This window comes from Ascaphus truei, chromosome 16 (genome assembly GCF_040206685.1).
Source record: "Ascaphus truei isolate aAscTru1 chromosome 16, aAscTru1.hap1, whole genome shotgun sequence".
Classification (NCBI taxonomy): Eukaryota; Metazoa; Chordata; class Amphibia; order Anura; family Ascaphidae; genus Ascaphus; species Ascaphus truei.
In genome coordinates, this window is record NC_134498.1 from 33,179,566 (window position 1) to 33,196,598 (window position 17,033).

The 17,033-nt window shown below is 51.9% G+C and overlaps 1 protein-coding gene across 2 annotated transcripts; it reads left to right on the forward strand.

Annotated features, from left to right (window-relative positions):
* The first annotated feature begins 44 nt into the window (after nucleotides 1-44).
* TAF7L (TATA-box binding protein associated factor 7 like) lies at nucleotides 45-16,134 on the forward strand. 2 transcript variants are annotated; one of them, XM_075573064.1, is made up of 13 exons: nucleotides 45-130; nucleotides 4,051-4,085; nucleotides 6,253-6,326; nucleotides 8,057-8,135; nucleotides 8,448-8,581; nucleotides 9,017-9,143; nucleotides 10,127-10,185; nucleotides 13,574-13,646; nucleotides 14,064-14,168; nucleotides 14,442-14,621; nucleotides 14,848-14,960; nucleotides 15,347-15,406; nucleotides 15,957-16,134. In XM_075573064.1, exons 1-13 carry the CDS (start codon nucleotides 60-62, stop codon nucleotides 15,999-16,001), a joined length of 1,155 nt encoding a protein of 384 aa, XP_075429179.1. In that variant the 5' UTR covers nucleotides 45-59; the 3' UTR covers nucleotides 16,002-16,134. The 2 variants fall into 2 exon arrangements, with proteins under 2 accessions (XP_075429179.1, XP_075429180.1); XM_075573065.1 differs by having other exon boundaries at nucleotides 68-128; nucleotides 4,047-4,085.
* The last annotated feature ends 899 nt before the right edge of the window (nucleotides 16,135-17,033 follow it).

The following is a 17,033-nucleotide window of genomic DNA, read 5'->3' on the forward strand; positions in this document are numbered from 1 at the left end:
TCCGGTCTCTGTTCTCCGGGGGACGTGGTTGGCAAACGGACTTTCTTTTATGCAAACGCATGGGGGACGTGGTTGGCAGCTGGACTCGGTGCGTGTGGGACTTCCGGGAGCAGGAGGAGCAGAGACACAGGTATATAGTTGTGTGTGTGTATATAATAGAGACGTGTGTATCTATGGATACATGTGCTCGGGTGCTGCGAATGATTTTAGATTATATATTAATAGAAGAAATGTGAATGTATTGAGTTGTTGACGGTTGGATACACACACACCATTTTTGCTGGGTGTGTAGATATACATAATCTATCTCTGTATTGTGAATTACATGTTTGCTGGGTTTCTATATGTGTGTATATAATATATGTACATATTTGAAGGCTACGGAAGAAAAAAGGCGAAACGGCACTACGGATTTAAATAAAGTGAATTTATTCCCACGGGACACCTGATTTTGGGATATTTTATTTGGGGCATTTTTGTTTTTTCTTATTATGACATTAATTCTTGAGAGAGGCTGACATAGTCCAAAACATCGATCAACTGGCTAATAAATTCACTTTATTTAAATTGTAGTGCCCGGGTTCGCCACATTTCTTCCGTATTTACTTGGAATATCGCACAGGTTTTCCCTAGACAAAGAGCACAAGTATTTGTATCCTTTTTTTTTTTTTTTTACCTTGTGTGGTGAGCAGTATTCCCTTATCTTTATCATATTTGAAGGATAGACAGGCTATGTATGTGTAAGAGCTGAGTAGGCATTTCTTATATATATATATATATATATATATATATATATATATATATATATATATATATATATATATATATACACACACACACCTTTTCCATGTTGCTCCGACACATTTTCTGATTTCATCCTCCCATCTTACTTTTGGTCATCATCTTAATAATTTAAGCTCTCTTGGAATCCAGTCGAATGCCACCTTTGTCCAACAATGGTAATTTCTTCTTGCGATATGTCTGGCCCACTTCCATTGTAATTTCTTCAGCCTTGTAATGATGTCACAGACTTTTGTTTTGCTTCCAAACTAATTAGTTATTTTTCCTGTTCCTCACCGCTCTCCCAGACCTCCGTCTACTCCCAACTCCTGTTACTTGCAAGTTGCGTATCCAATAAAGCGGAGACTCAACCAGCCCAGTTATCCCACAGGCCAATTGGAAATCCAGCGTGTCTCCTACAGGAAGTACCCAAGTAACACCAGTTAGGAGTAGACCTTGCGTCCTTAGAGCTCCTCACCGCTCTCCCAGACCCCGTCAACTTCCAACTGCGGTTACTTGGGTACTTCCTGTAGGAGATACGCTGGATTTCCAATTGGGATTACTGGGCTGGTTGAGTCTCCGATTTACTGGATACGCAACTTGCAAGTAACAGCAGTTGGGAGTAGACGTCATGCAGCATCTCGTTGTCATGGCGCGGCGCAGCCACTTTCACGGGAGATGCCGGGGGAGACACTGATGTTGGACAGAGAGATGCAGGAAAATGCCGGGTGACGCCGCACCACCCCGCCGCCGGTAACATCCGACAGCGGGCAAAATGCACTCGCCCCAGGCGAGGGGACGAGTGCATTTGTCGAGCCCTGGCTACCGGGAGTCTGTTGTATATCTGCTTTTTATTTATGATTGAACAATATTTGACTTTTTTCTTTATTCAAATGTATTTTTTTTAATGTTTATGCACTTTATCACAATGAATATGATCATATAATTGATGTAATATAATTTTTAACACGTTTTTGTATTGGTGCAATACACATCTCCGTGTATACATGGATCTGATACACCGAGGATTTGTTTTACCAGGACGCTGCGCACACTTTTTTTTTAGATGTGTACTTTTTTCTTCATTTCACATCTCTTGAAATATTGTCTTGTTTCTTCCAAGTGCGCTCCATCCAATCTTCCTTCACCTGTTGGTTCAATCCAAAGGTTCCCATCCATTGTTATTTGCCAGCCACGTTCGGCTGCGGCCATTGTGCGCATGGCACAATCAAAAACCATTAAATCAATCCGGCACGATGCAGCGAGCGCGACAGGATTTTGAAAAGACAATAAAATTGGCTTTTTCGTGTGTCGGCTGTGTCGCGTGAGCGGTTTGAGCCAATCAGGGTGAACCAGCCTGGTGACGTCAAGGCCATGCCTCCCCATCGCGAGGCGCGTCAGTCCACAGATCGCTCAGGCGCGCGCCTCCTTGCACTCCGTCACGCGCACCTGCACTATGTCCGACGCCTTGAACATAGTCCTTGACTTCTTCTAGTCCATTGATTTCAATCATTACAGACGTGAGCCGTTTGTTGAACATCACATTGGTCGCGCAGATATTCATACGGATGCCGCGTTCTTGTTTCAGCGAGTTCTCCAGTTTGTTGCTGGAGGTCTTCTGGACTTGTGGCAAAAATAACAATGTAATCTGCATTCTTCTTCTTTTATTTTGATTTCTTTTTCTTTCTAATCTAATGTCTTGAACAATTCGTCAAGTGTTGCAGTGAAAATCTTTGGTGTCGCAGTGTCTCCCTGCCGCACTCCCTTGTTGATCCTGGTGACACACAGTGCCTTCCTGCCGCACTCCCTTGCTGATCCTGGCGACACACAGTGCTTCCCTGCCGCACTCCCTTGTTGATCCTGGCGACACACAGTGCTTCCCTGCCGCACTCCCTTGTTGATCCTGGTGACACACAGTGCCTTCCTGCCGCACTCCCTTGCTGATCCTGGCGACACACAGTGCTTCCCTGCCGCACTCCCTTGCTTGTATCTTCATGTAATCTAATGGCTGATGTGGCATTCTTGTAAATGTTCAGCTCCTGCAGGAGGGACACTTGGATGCGGGAGTTTCATGGGCCCATCCCGTTTGGGAGCCAGCGAGGTCGTTCTGTTCTGGTTATTGCAGCAGCCGGCTATTCATGCCGCGTATTCTCCACATAGAGGGAGCAGAAGGGGAGCCCACGGTCTCATTGGGTTTGGCTAGTACAATGATTTATAAGGTGCAAGGTTAGGTTGGCAGATCACAAGATGCGCCAGCAGCATTATATGGGCGCCTGTGAAGCATTATAAGGGCGTCTAGAAGCCTCATTGGGTCAGGCTAGTACATTGTTTTAAGGTCAGGACAGGGGTGGGCTTTTGGCACAGCATAAACTAGGGTCCCCCCTTGGTTTTAAGATAAATGGGGGGTGGGAGGGGAGGTGTGTCACACATGCATTTTAACCCACAGAGCCGACGGAAGGGGGCAGTAACAGCCAGACTCTGGCTCCTAAAAATTCTGTCTGGCTCCTAAGATTTTTTTCCATTGTACAGTATGTATATACAGTATATATACTTGCATACATTACCCAAACCCAAGGCTGGAAGTAAAGCAAGAAGCAGCACATCTTAGGGAGGCACAGAAATCGGTGTATTAGTAAGAAACATCTGCTACTCCCTGCGATGTGCTGCTTCTTGCTTTACTTCCAGCCTTGGATTTGGGGTATGTATATATCTGATGTGTATGTTGCGTACACTTGCCTAGATTAGGCGTACCTACTGCTATATCATTTTGGGGAGCCGAAACGTGGATTTTTTTGGGGGGGTAACAAGCTTTTTTCATTTTCCAAGTCCCGCGGTGCCTGCCTGTTCTCGTTCCCTGATCTGTGCAGCTAATGCACCCAGACAAGCCACCATTGTTAGTGGAGTGCAACTATAACTGTTCATATATATATATATATATATATATATATAATAAAAAGGTCAGTTGGCACTCCCATAAAAAATGTATGATGGTTGATGCACATCCCATAAAGATAATGCACTTATACGATACCGTTTGGAATCCGGAATCAAGAGACGGCACACAAAGGGGTAGCTGAGAAAGTGTATTTGGTGAAAGGGACACATCATAAACCAAAGTTTCGGTTCTCGTGTAGGGACCTATAGATATATATGTAATTACCGTACTTGTGTATACTGCGCTCAGCACTATGTATAAGTTTCAGTGTTTAAGTCCTCACATTGATATATATATATATATATCAATGTTTTGTCTTTTTTTCTGTGTTACAGACTTCGTGGGACAGGACGCAGCATGACCTCCACAAGTAATACGTGTGTGTGTGTGTATATGTATGTACACAGAGTAAATGAGTACTTCCGTATTGGGTGATTTTTTTTATATATATATATATATATATATATATATATATATATATATATATATATATATATATATTACTGCTCTGTTCTCCTGTGTACACGCTCCGTCACATGCACACTGCCAGTATACACAGCACTGTGATTCACATGCACACTGCCAGTATACACAGCACTGTGATAAACTGCACATGCACAGTGACTCCTGCCCTGCAGAGCTGACAATCTAATTTGTACTTGGCTCGGCAGCATACTCTGCTACCTCACTAGATCTTAATCCCCTTCATACAATTGGTGGCAGTAATGTGGACCCTTATAAATCTGAACGGCTGTCCCTGTGTCCGAATCGGGGGCCCGTCGCGTGTCCCAGGATTGTGTGGCCCCGCAATAAGATTATCCGTTCTCCCCCCGATCCGCGTGTCCCAGGATTGTGTGGCCCCGCAATAAGATTATCCGTTCTCCCCCCGCTCCGCGTGTCCCAGGATTGTGTGGCCCCGCAATAAGATTATCCGTTCTCCCCCCGATCCCCGTGTCCCAGGATTGTGTGGCCCCGCAATAAGAGTATCCGTTCTCCCCCCGATCCCCGTGTCCCAGGATTGTGTGGCCCCGCAATAAGAGTATCCGTTCTCCCCCCGATCCGCGTGTCCCAGGATTATGTGGCCCCGCAATAAGAGTATCCGTTCTCCCCCCGATCCCCGTGTCCCAGGATTGTGTGGCCCCGCAATAAGAGTATCCGTTCTCCCCCCGATCCGCGTGTCCCAGGATTGTGTGGCCCCGCAATAAGAGTATCCGTTCTCCCCCCGATCCGTGTGTCCCAGGATTGTGTGGCCCCGCAATAAGATTATCCGTTCTCCCCCCGATCCACGTGTCCCAGGATTGTGTGGCCCCGCAGTAAGATTATCCGTTCTCCCCCCGATCCGCGTGTCCCAGGATTGTGTGGCCCCGCAATAAGATTATCCGTTCTCCCCCCGATCCCCGTGTCCCAGGATTGTGTGGCCCCGCAATAAGAGTATCCGTTCTCCCCCTGATCCCCGTGTCCCAGGATTGTGTGGCCCCGCAATAAGAGTATCCGTTCTCCCCCCGATCCGTGTGTCCCAGGATTGTGTGGCCCCGCAATAAGAGTATCCGTTCTCCCCCTGATCCCCGTGTCCCAGGATTGTGTGGCCCCGCAATAAGATTATCCGTTCTCCCCCCGATCCGCGTGTCCCAGGATTGTGTGGCCCCGCAATAAGAGTATCCGTTCTCCCCCTGATCCCCGTGTCCCAGTATTGTGTGGCCCCGCAGTAAGATTATCCGTTCTCCCCCCGCTCCGCGTGTCCCAGGATTGTGTGGCCCCGCAATAAGATTATCCGTTCTCCCCCCGATCCGTGTGTCCCAGGATTGTGTGGCCCCGCAGTAAGATTATCCGTTCTCCCCCCGATCCACGTGTCCCAGGATTGTGTGGCCCCGCAGTAAGATTATCCGTTCTCCCCCCGATCCGCGTGTCCCAGGATTGTGTGGCCCCGCAATAAGATTATCCGTTCTCCCCCCGATCCGCGTGTCCCAGGATTGTGTGGCCCCGCAGTAAGATTATCCGTTCTCCCCCCGATCCGCGTGTCCCAGGATTGTGTGGCCCCGCAATAAGATTATCCGTTCTCCCCCCGATCCGCGTGTCCCAGGATTGTGTGGCCCCGCAGTAAGATTATCCGTTCTCCCCCCGATCCACGTGTCCCAGGATTGTGTGGCCCCGCAGTAAGATTATCCGTTCTCCCCCCGATCCGCGTGTCCCAGGATTGTGTGGCCCCACAGTAAGATTATCCGTTCTCCCCCCGATCCGCGTGTCCCAGGATTGTGTGGCCCCGCAATAAGATTATCCGTTCTCCCCCTGATCCGCGTGTCCCAGGATTGTGTGGCCCCGCAATAAGATTATCCGTTCTCCCCCCGATCCCCGTGTCCCAGGATTGTGTGGCCCCGCAATAAGATTATCCGTTCTCCCCCCGATCCGCGTGTCCCAGGATTGTGTGGCCCCGCAGTAAGAGTATCCGTTCTCCCCCTGATCCGCGTGTCCCAGGATTGTGTGGCCCCGCAATAAGATTATCCGTTCTCCCCCCCGATCCGTGTGTCTTGTCCCCAAAGAACAGAAGACGTCGCGGAACAAGGACGATGCGCCGCACGAGCTGGAGAGTCAGTATATCCTGAGGCTGCCACAGGTGAGAGGGGGTCTGTCACCCGTATAGGGACAAGGGGACACGGTGACACAGACGGAAGCTATGGGACACATATATATTATACATATATTAGATTTGATTGGTAAATAACATGTCCACCGAATTCAACCGATGTTAAATGTAATCGCCTGAAATGCTAATCCTGTATTTATAGGCAAACTAAAAACCCCAGTGTAACGTAACATCATCCAATGATATCACATAAGGGGGGAAATACTTTCCTTCCTGACTCCAAATATTGGCAATCAGATTACTCTCTGGGTCAACATCCTTCCCATGTTTACTTATTTGGTATATCCCTGTATACCTTTCCTTTCTAAAAAGATGTTCAGCCTTTTTTTGAACAAATTTAGTGTATCTGCCATCACAGTCTCCATGGGTAATGAATTCCACATTTTAACTGCCCTTACTGTAAAGAACCCTTTCCTTTGTTGCTGGTGAAAGCTCCTTTCCTCCAACCTTAAGGGATGGCCCCGAGTCCTTTGTACTGCCCGTGGGATGAATAGTTATTTTGAAAGTTCCTTGTATTGTCCCCGAATATATTTGTATATAGTTATCATATCCCCTCTAAGACGCCTCTTTTCTAATGTAAATCTAAGTTAGCTAGCCTCTCCTCATAAGTTAGATTGTCCATCCCCTTTATTAATTTGGTGGCCCTTTTCTAGTTCCATAATGTCTTTTTGATGGAGTGGTGCCCAAAACTGTACTCCATATTCAAGGTGTGGTCTTACTAATGCTTTATAGAGGGGAATAATTATGCTTACTTTCCTTCCATCCATTCCCCATTTTCTTATTTGCCTTTGCAGCTACTGCCTGACTTTGGGCACTATTGCTAAGCCTACTATCTACAAGCCTGCTGTCTACAAGCCTGCTATCTACAAGCACTCCTAAATCCTTCTCCATTAATTTTGCCCCATTTAATTTGTATGTAGCATCATTATTGTTGCTTCCAAAATACATAACCTTACATTTATCTGTATCAACTCTCATCTTCCATTTACCTAAGTTTCCAGTCTATCCAAGTGACACAGACAGAGGGGAGGAATGGGTAGGGGGACCAGACATATGGGTTTAGCCGGGACAGTCCAGTTTTCTTAGTCTTTGTCCCAGATACCAAGTTTTATAAAACAAAAATCCAATTTTTTGGCCGTTTGCGCATGCGTTATAGGCTCCCGGCCGGCAGGCGCCCATCGCATATGCGCACAAGTGGCTAGCAAATGTTAATCGCGCATGAGCGTCCGGCAAGCACGCGTTTGGCACTTGCAGTTCGTGCATGGGTGGTGGTCGCTTGCATTTCGTGCATGGGTGGTGGTCGCTTGCATTTCGCGCATGCGTGGTGGTCGCTTGCATTTCGCGCATGCGTGGTGGTCGCTTGCAGTTCGCGCATGCGTGTGGTCGCTTGCAGTTCGCGCATGCGTGGTGGTCGCTTGCAGTTCGCGCATGCGTGGTGGTCGCTTGCAGTTCGCGCATGCGTGGTGGTCGCTTGCAGTTCGCGCGTGCGTGGTGGTCGCTTGCAGTTCGCGCGTGCGTGGTGGTCGCTTGCAGTTTGCGCATGCGTGGTGGTTGCTTGCAGTTCGCGCATGCGTGGTGGTCGCTTGCAGTTCGCGCATGCACAAAGTTTGTCCCAGAATAAATATAGTCACCCTAGCAATTGGACATGGAGTCTGTCCCACAACAGGGTGACACTGTGATTCCTGTTTCTTTCCTCTCAGGAATACGCGTCCACCGTCAGGAGAATGGTGCAGGCTGGGAGCGTCAGCACAAAGGACAGACTTTCCATCGAGTTACATCGTACGTAACCACGGAGGAGAAGAGGGCTCTGTACAGTAGCGATGAGGAGGGGGCTCTGTACCATGGAGTAGCTGTGGGAATAGGGGGCTCTGTGCCATAGAGAAGATATGGGATGAGGAGGGGGGCTCTGTACCATAGAGAAGCTCTGGGCTGAGGAGGGGGCTCTGTACCATAGAAAAGCTCTGGGGGGAGGAGGGGGGGGGGCTCTGTACCATAGAGAAGCTCTGGGGGGATGAGGAATGGTCTCTGCACCATAGAGTAGCTCTGGGAGGACAGGTCCCCTCCCGCGGGTAGTGATGTCTCTCTCCTCAGCTGACGGCCGTCACGGGATTGTGCGCGTCGACCGGGTCCCCCTGGGCGCGAAGCTGGTTGACCTCCCCTGCACCTTGGAATGTATGAAAACCATTGACAAGAAGACCTTCAACAAGACCGCCGACCTCTGCCAGGTAAACGTTCCCACCGTCCTGAGAGCCCTCAGCCATGCAGCGCCTTCCACTGAGACAGCCTGCAAATCATTGTCAGGACCCCCCAACATTCCCAGGGGGGAGACGTGCAGGTTATTAATGAGACTAACCAACATTGGCAGATCCTGTTTACATTGGAATTTAAACAGGCCTGAAGCCTGCAGACGCCAGGGAGACCGTCTTATCCTAAACCCCTCTAACCAGGCTCTTAGGACCCCTGTGATGTCAGAGTGGGAGGGGCTTAGCGACCATTCCCCCCTCCGCCCCCCCACCCTCCCTTCCCTGGTTTCTTAATGGGGAGGACAAAATTAGAGACCCAGTTTTTGAGGGATCCTTTCTAAAATATGGAGGGGGCTGTACCTCTGAATTTGAACCTAAATAATCCGGGTATTTGTTTTTTTGGGGGGGTGGCGGCAGATGCTGGTCTGTTCCCTGGACGGTGATCTGTACCCCCCTCTGGAGGAGCCAACAGGCACCAGTGACCCGAAGGCCAACAAGAAAAAGGACAGGGACAGAGAGAAGAAATTCATCTGGAACCACGGGAGTGAGTACACCCCACCCTCAAACCGCAGGATGACACGGAGAGGGACCCCCCATCCTGCAGGGTGACACAGAGGGACCCCCCACCCTCTGCAGGGTGACACAGAGGGACCCCCCACCTGCAGGATAACACAGAGTGGGGACCTCCCCCGCGCAGGGTGACACACAGAGGGGACCTCCCCCCGCGCAGGGTAACACAGAGGGGACCTCCCCCCGCGCAGGGTAACACACAGAGGGGACCTCCCCCCGCGCAGGGTAACACAGAGGGGACCTCCCCCCGCGCAGGGTAACACACAGGGGACCTCCCCCCGCGCAGGGTGACAGAGAGGGGACCTCCCCCCACGCAGGGTGACACAGAGAGGGGACCTCCCCCCGTGCAGGGTAACACACAGAGGGGACCTCCCCCCGCGCAGGGTAACACACAGAGGGGACCACCCCCCGCGCAGGGTAACACACAGAGGGGACCTCCCCCCGCGCAGGGTAACACACAGAGGGGACCTCCCCCCGCGCAGGGTAACACACAGAGGGGACCTCCCCCCGCGCAGGGTAACACACAGAGGGGACCTCCCCCGCGCAGGGTAACACAGAGAGGGGACCTCCCCCCGCGCAGGGTAACACAGAGAGGGGACCTCCCCCCGCGCAGGGTAACACAGAGAGGGGACCTCCCCCCGCGCAGGGTAACACAGAGAGGGGGCCTCCCGCCGCGCAGGGTAACACAGAGTGGGGACCTCCCCCCACGCAGGGTAACACACAGGGGACCTCCCCCCGCGCAGGGTGACACCAAGAGGGGACCTCCCCCTCTCTCCCGCAGGGTGACACAGAGGGGATTTCCCCCTGTGCAGGGTGACAGAGGGGTGGGACCTCCTTCTGACCCCCACCACAGAAGGTGACAAGTGACACAGATAGGAGCTATGTAGATATGTCTTGTCTCCTGTCGTACCCCTGGTTCCTGCTTATAACGCTCCCCCCATCCCCTGTTTATTTCAGTCACCCCCCCTCTAAAGAACGTGCGGAAGAGACGCTTCAGGAAGACCGCCAAGAAGAAGGTGCAGGACCCTGGGGGCGGGTATGGGTGGGGTGGGGGGGGCAGATAAGCGGTGGAGCATGGGATGTGACAGAGTGGGGCAATGCAGATGTATGAGAGAGAATGAGGGGATCTATCTTGGGCCCGCCAAGCAGCAGACAATGTTAGGAGGATGATCGACCTCACTCATCTAGCAAATATTTCTAAAAAGCCCACATTACTGATCTCCTTAGAAAGATGTGGGGTCTGGGGCCCCTGCCTTAGAGGCCCTAAAGCAGATGTCATTCATATCAACAACAGCATGTCGGGGTCTGGAGTATACGGGGGGAAAGTAAGAACCTAGGGCGTGCGCCTTCGCTGTGGTCTCCACTCTGAATGCAGAGTTTACTCCGGGAATGAGGACCGGTCAGAGTAACGTATGGATCTCTAGGGGCATTGTAAGGATAACTTTTTTTTACTAGGCTGAGGACCTTTTTGAGGAATTCCAAGATAAATATAACATACCATCCGCGGAGCTGTTTAAGTACAACCTAACGAGGCGGGAGGTGCAGGCACACGGTAAAAGTAGAGTAGATATACTTCGGAGGCGGTGGTCCGTAGCAGGAAGGGAGTCCTAAAATCCCAAAGTCAGCCCTCGCCTTGACAAAGGCTGTATATTACCGCGGAAACGGTGCTTTGTTTGGCACAATACATTTTGCATCTTAAGTCTGTGTACCTGTATCTATTTCTACCTTAAGTACAATCAATCCAAACTTCCAGTGACAAAGGCGCTTCAGCACTGAATCCCTTCAATATGTAGACAGAAAAAACAGGACGGGATAAGAGGGCAGACAGACTGATGAATGTAGTAAAGTCCCCAAGGGTAAGGTGTATGGTTCAAAAAAATAACCCACCAAACCCTCATTGGGATGGTTCCTGGACTCGCAATAAGTACTCCCAAATGATGAGAAAAGTACTCCCAGAAATCCCTTGATCCTGAAGTCCTGACAGGCGTGCAGCCCAGTGTGGACATGCTGGTCTGGAGAAACACAAGGAGATACTGGCGCACAGCCAAGAGGGGGTCCCAAACAAGTTGAATTAAAAATTAAACTTTATTAATCCATCTAAAAAAATGGAGGCACACACCCTCCTACGCGTTTCGTGTTACAAAAACACTTGATCAAGGAGTATTTTAGGTGGATTAATAAAGTTTAATTTTTAATTCAACGTGTTTGGGACCCACTCTTGGCTGTGCGCCAGTATCTCCTTTTGTTTCTTAAGTACAACCGAGCCTCACATCTCGCCTCCTTTGAGAGGTTACGGTCCGTACGAGGGCGTCAGAAGGGGCTGATTGCGGCTCTATACAGCATCCGAAATTCCCGGGATGTGCAAGCAAAACGTAATTATATGACCCTTTGGGAAAGGGATATTTGGGGCAGAGATCCTGAGGACAGTGCGGAGACCCGGGAGGCGGCAGCGCGCGCATCTATCTGCGCGACTGGCAAGGAAAACGGGCGTAAAATCCTCATGAGATGGTATCTGACCCCGGCCAGATTATCACACAGTTACAAAGGAGCAAGTGCACAACGCTGGAGGGGCTGCGCACACAGGCGCGCGCTTCCATGTTACAGTTACATAGTAGATGAGGTTGAAAAAAAGATATGCGTCCATCAAGTTTAACCTATGCTAAATTTAGACGACAGATACTTTATCCTATATCTGTACTTACTTATTATCCAGAGGAAGCAAACAAAATACCCCAGTGTTATTTCGTCCAATGAGATCCCTATAAGGGAAAAAATAAATTCCTTCCTGACTCCAAGAATTGGCAATCAGATTACTCCCTGGATCACCATCCTTCCCATGTTTACTTATTTGGTATATCCCTGTATACCTTTCCTGTCTAAAAAGATGTCCAACCTTTTTTGGAATATATCGATTGTATCTGCCATCACAGTCTCCATGGGTAATGAATTCCACATTGTAACTGCCCTTACTGTAAAGAACCCTTTCCTTTGTTGCTGGTGAAATCTCCTTTCCTTCAACCTAAAGGGATGCCCCCGAGTCCTTTGTACTGCCCGCGGGATGAATAGTTCTTTTGAAAGCTCCTTGTATTGTCCCCGTATATATTTGTATATAGTTATCATATCCCCTCTAAGACGCCTCTTTTCTAATGTAAATAAATCTAATTTAGCTAGCCTCTCCTCATAAGTTAGAATGTCCATCCCCTTTATTAATTTGGTGGCTCTTCTCTGCACTCTCTCTAGTTCCATAATGTCTTTTCTAAGGAGTGGTGCCCAAAATTGTACTCCATCAAGGTGTGGTCTTACTAATGCTTTGTAAAGGGGCATAATTATGTTTACTTCTTTTCCATCCATTGCCTGTTTAATGCAAGATAAGAGCGTGTTTGGTCCTGTCCATTGATTATGCCTTTACTGGGTCAAAATTAGAGAACAGATGAAACGAGTGTTGGGTATTGATGTTCCTAGTGATCCGGTGATAATGATACTCGGTAAACCTGTCTCAGATGTCCCCCCATCCCACCCGGTAAACCAAATAAACGGATTGATCACCTGCTGCCAGCCGCATGTTGTGCCAACGCACTTCCGTGCAAGCAGACCACACCACCCCTACTCCGGGCTCTCAACGTGAGATTCGGACTGGAGATGGAGGAGCTGCCGGCAATCTTAAACTACTCTATGTCTACATTAAAAGACAATATGGCTTCCATGGAGAGAGGCCTTTCCGGAGGACTGTTCCTCATTACAAACAATTAGCGGACTAGGGGTTAGTTGAGAACTGGTTCATCTGGAGGTGGGGTTATAGTAGCTTGACTATATGGCCGTCGCGTTTCTGATGCGTGCCGCGGAGGTCCGAGGCTCTGATATTCACTGTGTGTTTTCCCTCCCCCCCCTTTTCTCTTTATGTATATTGTGAATATTGAACACTTGTCGCAGTCCCCTCTGTATCGTTTCCCACACTTTATTTTGTAAAAAAAAAAAAAAAGAAGTGGGGGGGGGGGGGGGGGAGAGGGGTTTGAGAAGAGCGAATGAGAGGGGAGAAGTGCGGTTATGCAGGGATGGGGGTGGAGTCTTAATGTTGATGATTCTCTCTTTTTCTTCTCTTGCCTCCCCCCCTTCCTTCCCTCACCCTCTCCCCCCATCTCTTTCCCTCTCCCTCCACCTCTTTCCCTCCCCCCCTTTCCCTCTCCCCGTCTCTCTTCCCCCTCTCCCTTCTTCCTCTTCTGCCCCCTCTCTTGCTCTTTCCTCCCCCCCTCACCCTCTTCCCCCCCCTTCCCTCTTCTCCACCCCCCCTTCCCTCTTCTCCACCCCCCTTTCCCTCTCCCCCCCTCCCTTCTTCTTCCGCCCCCTCTCGCTCTTTCCTCGCCCCTCGCTCTGTCTCCTTTTCTCTTACCCTTCTCCCTCCCCCAGTACATTGAGTCGCCGGACGTAGAGAAGGAGGTGAAGAGATTGCTGAGTACAGACGCGGAGGCGGTGAGTGTGCGTATCCTTCTGTGTGTGTAATAACCTGGCGCCTCGGAGCAACACTCAGGGCCACAGGCTATCGGGGTGTTATGGGGGGGGTCTTCAGGGTTATAGGGGGTTTCGGTGGGGGGGCAGGACCTAAGGGGGGTAACAGAGAGAGGGGGCCTCGGGAGTTATGGGGGGGGAGGGGAGACCTGAGGTGTTGTGCATGGTCCTTGAGTGTTATGGGGGGTTATCAGGAAGGGAGGGCCTCATGGGGTTTTGGCGGGGAGTGGGAGGAGGGGGTTCCTGACGTGTTATGTAGGGTCCTTAGAGGGTTATGGGGGGATTTCAGGGAGTGGGCGGTCCTCAGGGAGGGTTATGGGGGGGTTTCAGGGAGTGGGGATCCTTGGAAAGGTTTATGGGGGGTCTTGTTTTCCCTTGACCCCCCCCTCAGGCTGGGAGGTGATTGCTGAGGACGAGTCTAAAGAGGCTGAGAACCTGACCGGGCTGGACAGCTCCCCCGGGATGTCTGGGATTAAACAGGGGCGCGGAACCAATGGTATATACTGTGTGTGCGCGCATAGTGTGTAGTGTGTGTGTGTGTGTGTGTGTGTGTGTGTGTAGTGTAGTGTAGTGTGTGTGTGTGTGTGTGTGTAGTGTGTGTGTATATTATATATATATTTTGTACTATCTATATACTCTATGTATATACATATGTACACACTATTTACTGTAATGTATGTAGTGTGTTGTATATTTTGCGTGTGTGCGTTGTCAGCTCTTGGGAGTAGCGCTGTGTAATCTCTCTCCCCCCTCCCCCCCCCCCCCCCAGTGGAGCGGGATGAGCTGCGTCAGATCTTTAACGATATCAGCAGCAGCGATGAGGAGGAGGAGGAGGGGGAGCGTCAGGAGGAGGAAGATCTCAACATCATGGAGACCGAGGAGGAGATGGGGGAGCAGAGGAGGCACCAGGACGGACAGAGACTGCAGGAGGGGGGGACCAACCAGATTGGTGAGAGACTGCAGATGGGAGGACTGGAGGGGGTGCAGGGAGAGACGGGAGGGGGGGGGTGAGAGACTGCTGGAGGGGCGAGGGGAGCAGAGATGGTAGGATGGGGGGAAAGGGTGAGATGTGTAAGAGAGGACATCACTTATGCATGCTCTGTCACAGTCACCCACTTGGTGACACCAGAGCCCCTGTCACTCTGCCGGTAACACTGGCTCCCCCCCCCCCCCAGTGCTGGAGCTGCAGAAGCAGGTGGAAAATCTACAGAACAAGCTGCGAGAAACTCAGGAGAGAAGAAAACGTCAGGAAGAGCTAATCATGAAGGTGGAGAATCTGGCACTGAAGGTGAGGAGGCTGGGTGTGTGTGTCAGTCTGTCTGGCACTGCCCCGTGTGTGCATCTGTTTGGCACTGCGTGTGTGTGTGTCTGTATGGCACTGCCCTTGTGTGTGTGTGGGGGGGGCGGGGGTGGAGGCTGGCACTGTGTGCGTGTGTCTGTCTGGCACTGCCTGGGTGCGTGTGTGTGCGTGCGTGTCTGTCTTGCACTGCCGCTCTGTGGGTGTGACGGGGAGGCTGGCGCTGCTGTGTGTGGGGGGAGGCTGGCACTGCCTGTGTGTGCGAGCCCATGTCTGTCTGGCACTGCTCGGAGTGGGGGGGAGGCTGCCACTGTGTGGCAGACTGGCACTGCTGCCCTTATCTAAAACTGACCTCCCCCACCCCCTCTCTCTCTCAGACTCGCCTGCAGGCCGTGCTGGATGAGTTCAGGCAGCAGGAGGACAAAGAGAAGCAGCAGGTGAGTGGTTACTGAAGACATGCTTTGTGCCGTGCATGGGGGGGGTCGCTAGCGGCGTGATGCTCTGCAGACCATCTGGTGACCCTGGGGCAGCAGGGGGGGTTGCCATCGGGGAGGGAGGAGAGTGTTGGTGACCCTGGGGTGGGGGGGAGAGTTGGTGACCCTGGGGTGGGGAGAGAGTTGGGGACCCTGGGGTGGGGGGAGAGAGTTGGGGACCTTGGGGTGGGGGGGAGAGTGTTGGTGACCCTGGGGTGGGGGGGAGAGTTGGGGACCCTGGGGTGGGGAGAGAGTTGGGGACCCTGGGGTGGGGGGAGAGAGTTGGGGACCTTGGGGTGGGGGGGAGAGTGTTGGTGACCCTGGGGTGGGGGGGAGAGTTGGGGACCCTGGGGTGGGGAGAGAGTTGGGGACCCTGGGGTGGGGGGGAGAGTTGGGGACCCTGGGGTGGGGAGAGAGTTGGGGACCCTGGGGTGGGGGGGAGAGAGTTGGGGACCCTGGGGTGGAGCTCACTGGGTCCTGCAGACTGACCCTGATTTGTGTCTGTCCCCTTCAGGTGACATCTCTTCAGGAGCAGCTGGAGGCTCTGATAGAGAAGTGAGGGGCTGACTGTCAGCACTGAGACCAACAGCGGGAGCTGACTGTCAGCAGCGTGGGATTAAGGACGCGGTGTTCTGTGTGTAGCTGTCTTTTTGTGCTTTTATTATTAACTGTGAATAAAGGCGTCAAAAATACTGTGAGCGGGAGATGTGTGTGCGGGGGGACACAGTGACAGATATATGGGACATGGAGTCTGTTCCTCCCCCGCCGGGTCTCACAGACAGAGGGAGCTATGGGACATGGAGTCTGTCCCTCCCCCGCCGGGTCTCTCAGGCAGAGGGAGCTATGGGACATGGAGTCTGTCCCTCCCCCGCCGGGTCTCACAGACAGAGGGAGCTATGGGACATGGAGTCTGTCCCTCCCCCGCCGGGTCTCACAGACAGAGGGAGCTATGGGACATGGAGTCTGTCCCTCCCCCGCCGGGTCTCTCAGGCAGAGGGAGCTATGGGACATGGAGTCTGTCCTTCCCCCGCCGGGTCTCACAGACAGAGGGAGCTATGGGACATGGAGTCTGTCCCTCCCCCGCCGGGTCTCACAGACAGAGGGAGCTATGGGACATGGAGTCTGTCCCTCCCCCGCCGGGTCTCACAGACAGAGGGAGCTATGGGACATGGAGTCTGTCCCTCCCCCGCCGGGTCTCACAGAGAGAGGGAGCTATGGGACATGGAGTCTGTCCCTCCCCCGCCGGGTCTCACAGAGAGAGGGAGCTATGGGACATGGAGTCTGTCCCTCCCCCGCCGGGTCTCACAGAGAGAGGGAGGTATGGGACATGGAGTCTGTCCTTCCCCCGCCGGGTCTCACAGACAGAGGGAGCTATGGGACATGGAGTCTGTCCTTCCCCCGCCGGGTCTCACAGACAGAGGGAGCTATGGGACATGGAGTCTGTCCCTCCCCCGCCGGGTCTCACAGACAGAGGGAGCTATGGGACATGGAGTCTGTCCCTCCCCCGCCGGGTCTCACAGACAGAGGGAGCTATGGGACATGGAGTCTGTCCCTCCCCCGCCGGGTCTCACAGACAGAGGGAGCTATGGGA